Below are 12,063 nucleotides of genomic sequence, written 5' to 3' on the forward strand. Positions count from 1 at the left end.
GCGAAACCCAGTCTCTACTAAAAATACAAAGAAATCAGCTGGGCATGGTGGCACACATGCCTGTAATCCCAGCTATTCGGCAGGCTGCGGCAGGAGAACCCCTTGAACTGGGAGGCGGAGGTTGCAGTGAGCCGAGATCACACCACTGCACTCCAGCCTGGGCGACAGAGCGAGATTCTGTCTCAAAAAAAAAAAAAAAAAAAAAAAAAAAAAAAATTGTGGTTTTTGCCTTTAAAAAAATAGATATATGTATATTATATACAGCAGAAACTGCAATTACTTTTGCACCAACCTAATAGCATTGAGCCAGCTACCTCTCTTTGTTGTTGCTACAGAAAATCTTTTATGGTTGAAGCTAGGACAGTACAGGTTCAAATAAGGTTCTATCATCATTAATGAAGTACTTCCTCTAACTTTTTGGTTGTAAATGGTAGAGTAAGAGCTATTTGGTTATGTGAGTTCACAGTGCAATTACTGGTGTCCCACTAGCAAGCAATAATGTCAAAGAGAAAACAAAATGCACATTACATTCACCAGACAAACATGAAGCAAGTGCAGGGAAAAGGGAGGAATCACATTCCTGTTTTAAGTTTCAGCTTTCTGTAACAGCTGTTCCTGATAATAAAGTATGTTGCTGAGACGGTGGCTTGTTTCCTGGAGTTTCTCTTAGGAATTTCTGACATTTCAGTAATAATTTCCAAATACACTTTAGGGTTTTCCATAGTCTATTTATTTTAAAGACTGGAAGTTAAATAAGAAGTAACTGGGAAGGGTATTGAACCAGAGACAGGATCAAACTTTCGTTTTCCACAATAGGGAGAACTTTATTTAGAGAGGAGTGTGTGTCAAGTAATGGAGATCAGAGATAGAGAAGTAAGATGTGAAAGGCCCAGAGGCGGTAATAAAAAGACGACCGATCAAGGACACAGGCAGACAAGGTACTGCAAAAAGAAGATACCTCGTCAGAGACAGGACTAGGGAGAAAGATAGGTGCTCAAATGTGGGTAAAGTGGCTCTGAAATGGGCAAGGAGGAGTGATAAGGAAGCCATAGGTGGCCGATATCAGTACTAGTAGGTTCCCAGCTGTCTTCATTTGGGATTTGACTGTATATGCTACATTGCAATGTCAAGTTACATCCTCTTAGAGTGTCCTTTCTCTTTGATATTCATTTAGACTTTTAGTACCCTAAAGAGCTCATGCAAACTCATTAAGAATCAAAATGACACAAGCATTAATCTCACCCAGAAGGGTCCCAACATCTAACTTCAATAGAATATTTTCGTTATTTTTTATAATTCCGCCTCTACTAAAGAATCACAGAATAGTACACCAATTCTATTTGTAAAAGAAAAGAACTGTTCTACATCTTCTGGTCTTATAATCTGAAAAAGAAATGGGCTGGCTGAGCACAGTGGCTCACGTTATTTGACTGATTCTCTTAAAGTGAAAATTTCAAATAAATTTAGCATTGTAACTAGCCATTTTCTTGCTAGCACCGACCAGCTTTTACTCCATTAGGTGAAATTCTTCAAAAGTTCTTTACCTAGTTAATATTTTCCATCAGAATCACAAATACTCTGCTAGTTTGTTGGTAAAAAAGCAAGTTCAGTGTGAATTTTACTGTATTTCAAGAGTAAATAAAAACTGTCAAATCATTTGTAGCTGAGAAGCCTACTCAGGGTTGGAAGGACCGGTTAGTCATTTGGTCTAATCCATTTTTTAAGGCGTGGATCAATGTGTGGATGTTTGGTCTCCCAAACATCCCCTATTCCTAATAATTCACTTCCAAGCTTGTTTATTATTAGAGAACTAAGCTTCCTCCATAGAATGAATGGAAAACTTTTGCCCTATGGCTTCTGTCCTCTGGTCTAGTTCTGTGCTCCTATGGGACCACACAGAACAAGTCCACAGCCTCTATAATGTGTTAGTTCCCCAGAGGCTAAAGATAGAAATCAATAATAGTTTTCTAATATCTATATTTGTCGAGTTGGCAAATAGCCTTAAAAATTATTTTAGGGAAATTGATGCACTTGCAAATTTACTTTCTAGATAGTGGGAGAACAATTCATCTAGGCCTGGGTGATAAATTTTAACCGTCATGAACTGTTACAGACAATTTGTTCCATGTGCCACAAAATTTAAAATAAGCTAAGTTTGCAAACACATCATGCTAAATAATTCAAATTTAAATTTTTATTATGACAATTGACATATTAAGTGAAAGAAATGACAGAAGTATTATAATAAAACATTTTGAAAGAAAAAGTTACACAATTAGGCCAATAGCTATAAAATGGCTTTAGGCCTGGCTTATAACACCAAGAGTTCTGATCAGACTGTAGTGAGACACTGAACATTTCATTAACAAAAATACTGGCACCAGCCACAACATATTTTGGTTGTCACTTACAAGGAATATTGTATTTAAACAACTATGCACTGCAATTCTAACACACTAGGTGTTCATACACTGAAGTTAACCCCTGAAGCTTTAAGCTACCAAGAATTCCCATACTTTTAATGCACAGTTTACTTTGTGTGTTATCAGAATTACATTTCCAGTTTTCTGATCTTCCCTGCCCCCCCACCCCCACACACATGCAGTACATTATGTGACAGAGAGCACTCCAGCTTCTATTTGACTAACAGCACGGTCCTGATTACCTCAAGAGTTAGTTTTATGCTAATCTTGGAGCTTCTGCTTTAAATCTCATCTCCTAGAAACCAAATAAAACATTCTGAGAACCTATTCCAGGAATATTTTTTTTAACGCATAGGAAAATAAAGCATTTCATATAAGCATGTTGGAAAATTCAAGAGGCATTCTGATCAGTCCCTGAATTCCAGCTATTACTTTAAATCAAAATTCTAAAGATACCATTTATAAATTTTTATGTGGAATTTGTATTCTTCACATGGAAACTCATGATCTGCAGGCTTCCCTTCCGAATGAGGATAGCAAAAAACTGACGCTGGCAACACATGAATATAGCTTTGATAGAAATTATGACACACTTAGATGAATTTAATTATTTTCAAGAATACACTTGTACTACAAAGGTGAGAAATTAGAATGGCAAAATTATCAGATGGGAAAAAGTACTGACATTTAAACGAAGCTGTGAATATACCATGGTAAAATGTGCCATGTAAAAGACTGTGCTAGAATCAGAAGTTCTACAAGATTTCAAAATACTTAGTGAATAAGGAAGGAACTGAAACTTCAATTTGACTTCTCTTGCTGCCACGCTTCAGCAGACAACTATTCCTGTGGAATTAAGTCCACTGAATAACCAAATAGACCAATTCTAGTTTTTTCCTTCTTTTACATGAATAGATTAAAATCAAGCCCTGCTCTACCACCATCTTAGCATAGGACATACCCTTTCAAAGTGTACACAAAACCTCATGGCAGGTTTGGGCAAACTACAACAGATACCATCTCAAGAAGCTACTTTGAAAGAGAATAGAACACCAGACTAACATTGAGAATACCCTAGTTAGGTATCACAAAAATCATGCGCTGTAAGAATATGCTGTTAACAGCCAAATCTGGGCTACTGTAGCTGTTCTGATCCTGGAAATCCATTTACTAATATAAGCTAGATCTGTGTGTGTGTGTGTGTGTGTGTGTGTGTGTGTGTGTGCAATTTTCATGCAGTGACCTTAAAGCTTTGGAGACAGGGCTTGTTACTCTAATTTCAAGGCTTGTCCACACAGCAGTTGGCATGCACCAATTCTGCTAAAGGGCAGGAGAATGAAAAAGACATGGCACAAATTTTTAAACAATTTTAGGTTTAATTACATAATGCACCTGTAGATGATCTAGCATAAACACAATTGTAAAAAATCTACATCCTATTTTAGGGTATTTTCCCACCTCCCATCCCTTAAAAGCTGTACAGTTATTTTTTTTAAAAAAAGGTGACTCTCAGGCAAAATAAACTTTTTTTTTTTTTTGCAACATACAAAATAAGTTAAATGATTCAGAAGGTTTTGAGCCATGAAGTTCCCCAATAACTGTGTTCTGGCTGTTCATGAGCATGACGTGCAAGCTGCTGGTCTATGACCAGAACTCAATAAATACAGATCAAACAAAACCGCAAAACACTTAAATTAGATTTCTTTAGAAACTGATGAAAGTCAAGAAAATATATACTTAGGATTAACAATTCCATTCTTAACTTACATCATCCAGTGGCAAAAAGCACGAGGCAAGTATTCAGTCCTTAGCACACTTTCTAGCTTGTACCGGTTTGGCCAAAAAAGGAAAAAAAAAATTCCTTTAAAAATGTTTTTTTCTCATTCAAAATATCCAAGAAATTTTATAAATTTCTACTCATCTATTGTTATGCCCTCTTATATAACTTATGTATAGGATAGTCATATTTTAAAGTTATTAAAATAAACATCTTCACCAACTGAAACCATTACGATGTGCCAGAATTGGGTTTACTGAATTTTCCAAAGTGGTATAAATAGGAAAGGAAAAAAAAAATTGTGCTCAGGTGTCCAAAAGGAGGAAAAAAAGTCCACAAATTGGATCCTCTTCTAATCGACTTCCAGGAGGGTTTGCATGAATGAATACAAAAAGTGGTGAGTGTGTAACTAAAGTGGTTATATACTAAGCTCATTACATTTTGGCTTATGACTGCTTGCTTGGCAATTACTCTCTTCAACATATTACAGTTACTTAGCAATTCTTGGCACTCAAAAGATGTTAAAAGATAATTTAAGTTGGAGCAAAACATTTTGAAAACAAATTAAGTGAACATATAGCAACTCAGTTTAAATACATTGATAGCAAAAGGCTTTGACCTTAAGGATTGGTATAAAAATGACACAAAAAAATCAGTTAACTTGCCACTTCCAAGGTAGGTTTACAGGCACACACTTTGGGAAAGGTAGATAATATAGGAATGGATTTTAATCTGAGAAGATTCAATAATGGATCATATTAAGCAGAAGAGGGCTAGGTAGATTACAGCAGATATGCAGCCTTGGCATTCTCTGCTTCTTCGAGAACGAGGAATATATTTTGAGAATGTCAAACATCAGGAGAAACTGTTGTCTAGATTTTCTGTAATTAAATGATGTTCATAATATTTGTATCTGTTGCAATGCAGCCATCTTATTTCCTTCAATAGTTAATGACGGATTCATTTTTATTTTTTCTGATACTTATCTGAAGTGTGTGGGTGCGCACACACACACACACATATACACATGTACCATTTAACTCTGGGTCTTTGAATAGTTGTTCTATAGCTGTGAGGCATCACCTTGAATAACGGACCTGTTCCACTGTACTGGTAAAGAGTGGAGTTCCTAGCTTTTTCTGAATATTAAACTTGTAGATTCATTAGGTTCTTTACAGTTGTGTGGTAGAACCAGCAAAGGGTTAACATCTCTTATGCCCACAAACAAGCTAAAAAAGCAGTCCTTGTGACAAAGGACACCCCACCAATCCCACTTAAAAACAGCTAACATTTCCTCATCATTTTGACTATTAAACAAGTAAATGTCCATGTTTTTCTTAACATATGTACTTTGCTCAAATGTATATTATGGGATGGGTTTCATCAACCAAAAAGTAAAAACTGGGTATGTGTAACACCCTTTTAAAATTAATTTGTTTAAAAATTATTTTTCAAAAGCTTCATTAGCATTTAAAGTTTTTGGCTCTTGGGCAGGTCACTTTTATATATAGATTGCCAGTAGACATGAATTTATTCTAAATGAAACTACCCTTTATCCTCTGAATCTGTAACCTTGACCAATTGAAAAAAGGATGTCAAGGAAATATAACTTGATGTACATTCTTGAAAATATCTCTGCCATCATTTTGCAGTAATGTGCCAATGATGGAAAATGTTTTACACTAACTTCATCAGCACTGATGTACAAAACCAAAACGTTTTCAGTCTGAGTCCTCTTCACACATATTTCAGTTCAAAGCTTCTGCTGTGTGAAAAGCTGACTAGTTTTCAAACCTTTTCAGAAATTGCAAACTAAATATACTGAATATTAATCTACGTCTCCCTTTAATACATTAGCTACAGTCTAGAGTTTGACATCGGGAGTCCAACTTGTATTTCAACAAGGGGGGTTTAAATTATTAAAGGGCTCTATTATGTAGCAGCTATTTTGAGTCTAAATCCATGGTTAGTGCTCTAAAAAAGATCCAAGACTGTCTAAACTCTACATCAATTACTGCTTTCCTATACTTTCTGCAGTTCATAGTGACTGTATTGTCTTTGTATACAGAACATTTCGTTTTCTAAAATTTTTTAACTTCTTCAGAATACCTTCAGAGTGTATTTCAGTGATCATAAACTCTTTGAGGGACTGAATCTGAACTCCAAGCAGCACAACCGTTTTTGCACTGCTCAAAATTTAATAATCAATAATCTATCTGCCTAATAATGTTTTATCAACCGCTTGGATTACATTCTTGGTAGATTACCTATAGTTAATTGATTTAATCAAAATATAAGGTGAGAAGGGGTACATTCACTATCAAGTTGACGAACACTTATTCAAGTTTGGTAAATATCAGGCAGCACAGCACAAGTGGTCTCCAAACCTAAATGGAATACTCAGTCTTTGAGATGGTAAGAATTACCTTAGGCTTTCTATAGTAGAAGAGTAAAAATAACTCCTTATTTCACATTAGGCATCCTGTTAAAATTATCTACCCATTTAATACTACTTCTGATCACTTGGCTTAACTGAGGAATAGAATAGGTGGAAGAAGGAGCTGGTGTGTCCAGAGGTAGAGACAGGGCACATGGGAGAGTTTCCACACAATAGTGGCTTTACCCAGCTGCAGGACTAAAATGGTAGAGTGAGACTGGGTGGCAGGAAAGGGCACTTGTACATTCAAACCACTTACCTTGCACTAGTAGAAATCTTTATATTGCTTGCCTGTTTTAGATGGTTTAAAAGGTTCTTAGCTGACTTGCAAATAAATAAAACAAACCTAGCTGGAAAGGAGACTGTTAAGTAAATGCAGCTCCTTACACAGCCCTGCTTTACTGTCTGTGAATGTTAAGCCCTTCCCTCCCTTCCAGTGGAACACTGTCTCAAAATAAAAATCACAACTTACTTGGAACCACATGCTATTGGTGCATCCTATTTTTAGGTTGCTTTCATTATTTTATTTTTTATACAGATACATACACATTGCTAGAATCAAAGCAAAAATATTAATGGGCAGGTACTACAGAACTAAAGTGAAACAAAACAAAACAACGAACAACTGAAAAACAATAGCTATAAACTTTCAAGGCCAAAAGATAAGATTTAAGGGCAATACCTGTTGAAGAAGGAAAAGGAGTATAAAGTTCCTAGAGAGGTATTTATAATGCAAATCTAATGCCAGCTTCTTAGTAATAAAAAAGAGAAGTGCTTTACTATACACTGACTAGCACATAATACTTAATTTGGAAAGAAAAATTAATGACGTTCCTTGGGCCAGCAGCAGATATGGTGTGTCCATTGCCGGCAACAGACACAACACCGGAACAGAAAAACCCAAATCCCAGGGCTAAAGTATTCACAGAAGTAATGGTTGAAGGTTTCAGGATTTAACAGGCTAGGTTTAATCACAAGTGCTACACTCTATACAATGTTATGGCTCTGCCTGAAATTTTACAGCTATAACAGAAACTAAATAAGACAAAGTTCATATTTTAGTGTCAATTACATGTTAGGTATTTAGTTAGTTACAAACCCTTTTTTCTTGAAACAAAGGGCTTTTCTTTAAAGTGTTGAGATGTTTGAAATGGATGTCATGCCTATTAATTACATCGGCAGTTCTCATTCAACTCTATGTTGGTTGTATGACTATTAATGAATTTTAATAGAAGTCTAATGGCCAAAGGCCAAAACTACATTCAAACTCTGCTAATATATCCAGGCAGATAGGAAATTCCAACACACACACGCACACGCACACACACAAACACGCACACACGCTAAAACTCAAACTAAAAACCTCCCAAAGGAACTGCTTTGTTTGTAGACTTCAATTTGAAGTAGATACTAAGGGCAAGAATAGACCAGTTAAAATTCACCTGAAAATCTCTTCCCAGTCTTCAAATGTGCTAAAATCTCACTGTCAGCTTAGCATCTCTTCATGTATGTTATCTATAGATGTATTTTTTTCAAAATGATATTTCAGATATTTAAACATCAAGTGGCCAGAAGACAAGAGTTATACTATTGGCAAAGTTTACAGTCCACCCAGGCCTTAAGAAAGACCACATTCATTTCACTAATAACTCTCCATCAGACACAATATATTTGAGGCCACCTTATTACCACTGCATAAAGCTTATTTTAAAAAATTTGTTGCTAGCACAGTCTGGTTGGCAAAGCTTCATTATACATTTTACTGTACAAATGCTTTTCAGATGATTTTATTTTTTTTTAAACAAGAAACTCTGCTATAACAAAAATTTAGGTTAATTATGATGGTACTTTCACTGTCTCTTCTTTATTAAGTGTGGTTATCTCCAATAGTAAACAAGTTCATTTCACAAAGGCTGTTACTAAATGACTTATGTATGATGTTATCTACAATTCTCAAACTGTAACAGTACAGACTTGAACTTTTAAATTGTCTGTAAATCATCATCTATGCCATGAATGTTTAAATATAATATATATTTAATATGAAAAAGCTAAAGCACAAGTGCTTTCACCCACCCCTAAATTCTGTTTTGGGCCCTCACAGATTCGGAATGCATTTTCATCCACCCTTTTTCACAAAGTCAGGAGAGCTCAGGAAATATAAAGTCAAAAATATACAAATCTTTGTTGTTATTATAATAAGATTTTCTTTCCATGAATGAAATTACCAAGGACCATGAACCTGGAAAAAGAAAATCAAAAGGAATTTACAGCAATTATTTATCTTCAAAGTTCAGAACTGGTCACTTCACAGAAAGACTTCAGGATTTGTTGAAATTTTTCTTCTAAAAGTCATTCTGTAGTGGAGTTTTCTAGGAAAAATTAAACAGCTTTTAATAACTGGCCCGCTGGTGTGAGAGCTACCGTGGAATAAATTAGCACAAAAATGGAAAAAAGGTCTTATAACTGTTCACTGTTACAGACATAATCAACAAGGTCAGTCACTCTCAAAAGCTCATCTTCCTCCTCTTCTGGTGCTCCTGCCTCCTGCCCACCACTTGTCCCATTGGAGGCTAGGCTTGCACTGGCTGTGCTGTTGTCCTTGGGGGTCTGAGACTTCTCAGTAGGCTTGCCAATCAAGTTCTCAATGGCTTTGCCAGGGCTCTGTCCATTGGTTGAAGGTAAGTCCACTAAGCTATAGTCCAATGGGCTCCCCACTTTGCCTACATTTTCAAAGTCCTCTTCCTCATCACTTTCTATCCGATAGGGCTTCTTGGTGCTCTCTTGTTCTGAGGGCAGGACCCTAGGCTGGCTGTCATGGGCAGGCTGATTTGCATCTCCATGAGCATTGTCACAACTCTCCTCCTCATCCGTCTCAATCCGATGTAGCCGTTTGCGGGATGGTTTGCCTTCCTCTTCCTCCTCCTCCTCATCTGCTTCTGAATACTCATCTGTGCTTCGGCCCCGCTTTCGAACTGACCGCTTTGATTCTTTAGCTAGCTCGTCATCTTCAGAGTTCTTGGACAAATAGCTCTCTAGAATAAACAGCACATTTAAGCCATTGGCACGGTTAACCATAAACGAACTTAATTCTCCTTTTCCTCCCGATATTCACCCCACGTCCTGCTTTCAGAATTGCTTGTCCATAAATGTTTCCTTTCAATAATTGGCCTGATTTCTCTCTTCTCAGTCCCATAACAATGCCCAATATGATTCATGGTGTACTTTATTTATGATTTTAGACAATATTTTCTTTTTTTTTATTGAGACAGAGTCTCGCACTGTTGCCCTGGCTAGAATACAATGGTGTGATCTTGGCTCACTGCAACCTCCGCCTCCCGGGTTCAAGCGATTCTCCTGCCTCAGCCTCCCAAGTAGCTGGGATTACAGGCGCCAGCCACCATGCCTGGCTAACTTTTTGTATTTTTAGTAGAGACGGGGTTTCACTATGTTGGCCAGGCTGGTCTCGAACTCCTGACCTTGTGATCCATCTGCCTCGGCCTCCCAAAGTGCTGGGATTACAGGCATGAGCCACTGTGCCTGACCTTCTTTATTTTTTGAGATGGAGTCTCACTCTGTCTCCCAGGCTGGAGTATCGTGGCGCAAACTAGGCTCACTGCAACCTCTGCCTTCCAGATTCAAGCAATTCTCCTGTCTCAGCCTCCCAAGTAGCTGGGATTACAGGTGTGTGTGCCGCCACACCCAGCTAATTTCTTTGCATTTTTAGTAGAGACGGGGTTTCACCATGTTGGCCAGACTGATCTCAAACTCCTGGCCTCAAGTGATCTGCCCATCTTGGCCTCCCAAAGTGCTGGGATTATAGGTGTAAGCCACTGTGCCCAGCCAACAGCAGATTTCTTGGGGGAAGATGTCTGATAATGCTTGAATTAAATGAAGATAGGTTAGTTCAAACTAACAAACTCCTTCCCACTAGTACACAAATTAGGTTATCATGTCAACATGCTGATAAGGAAAGATTCAAACTGGACACCCAACTCTGTACATCTTAAACACTGTGCCAACTCTCATCTTAGTTATTAGACGCCCTTGGTAGTCTTAATTGTCTTCTCTTCTTTGTCTACATAGTTGGGCCCCCCTATCCATTAATTTAACCAACTGCAGATGGAAAATATTCAGGAAAAAAATAGATGGTAGTGTCTGAACTGAACATACATAGACTTTTTTCTTGTCATTCACTAAACAATACAGTATAACAATTATATAACATTTACGCTGTATCAGGTATTTTAAATATTCTAGAGATTTAAAGTATATAGAGGATAGGGGTAGGTTATATGCGAATATGACACCATTTTATATGAAGGACTTGTAAATCCAAGGATTTTGGTATCTGCGGGGATCCTGAAATCAATCCTCCATGGATACTGAAGATGACTCTACTTCCATTTTAGAAGAACTCACCTAGTCTCACAACTTGGCATGCCATCTATGTGCTAATGGCTCTCATATTTATTTTAGGCAACCACTGAATTCCAGACTAGTGTATCAAACTGCCTACTCGACATCTAGGCTTGGATATCTCTAAACAGGCATCTCAAATGATGTGTCTAAAACTGGGCTCCTAAACTTCCTCCTTAAACCTGCAGCCCTGTGGTCTCTACCAACTTGGTTTTTGGCAATTGCTCCTCCAATTGCTCAGTCATCCTTGATTCTTTTCTTTCTCTCATCCAACCCAACAGTAAATCCTTTGGGTCTCACTTTAAAACATATCCATAATGTGACTGCTTTCATCCCTTTACTGCTACTGACCCAGTTCCACCCTCCATCATCTCTCACCTGGACTATTACAATAACTTCCCAATGGGTCTTCTAGCTTCTGCCCTGGCCCCCTTCAATCTATTCATAACACAACTACCACAGCAAATTAAAATCTAAGTCAGATCATATCACTCTTTTGCTCAAAATGTGGGATGGTTTGCTTTCCTCTTCCTCCTCATCTGCTTCTGAATACTCATCTGTGCTTTGGCCCAAATGTTTCTCACCTTACACAAAATAAAAATCCAAAGTCTATACAATGTCCTACTCTGTGTTATCTAATATGATAAACACTAGTCACATGTGGTTATTTTAAATTTAAATTAGTTAAAATTAAATAAAAACAAAAATTCAGTTCCACGGTCACACTAGCCACATTTCAAGTGCTCAATAGCCATATGAGGTTAGTGGCTATTGTAACAATCAGCACACATATAATCAGTGCAGAAAGTTTAACTGCACAGCACTACTTATCATCAGAGGTTAGCACATTTTTTATGTAAGAGGCAGGCCCTATAGTCTCAGTCACAACAACTCAGCTTTTTGAGAAAGCAGGCAACAGACAATATGTAAACAAATTGGTATGGTAGTCTTCCAGTAAAAACTGTATTACAGGGCAGGGTGCAGTGGCTTACACCTGTAATCCTAAC

The 12,063-nt window shown here is 37.3% G+C and overlaps 1 protein-coding gene across 2 annotated transcripts in view; it reads right to left on the reverse strand.

Moving 5' to 3' along the window:
• Positions 1 to 2,166: 2,166 nt before the first annotated feature.
• Positions 2,167 to 12,063, reverse strand: part of RSF1 (remodeling and spacing factor 1) — a 160,422-nt gene continuing 150,525 nt past the window's right edge. For both annotated transcript variants that reach the window (XM_031015963.3, XM_031015962.3), the window contains exon 16: positions 2,167 to 9,672. In XM_031015963.3, the coding sequence (XP_030871823.3) occupies positions 9,098 to 9,672 (575 nt within the window). In that variant the 3' untranslated portion in view covers positions 2,167 to 9,097. The remainder of the gene's footprint in view (positions 9,673 to 12,063) is intronic.

Source organism: Gorilla gorilla, chromosome 9 (assembly GCF_029281585.2).
Source record: "Gorilla gorilla gorilla isolate KB3781 chromosome 9, NHGRI_mGorGor1-v2.1_pri, whole genome shotgun sequence".
Lineage (NCBI taxonomy): Eukaryota > Metazoa > Chordata > Mammalia > Primates > Hominidae > Gorilla > Gorilla gorilla.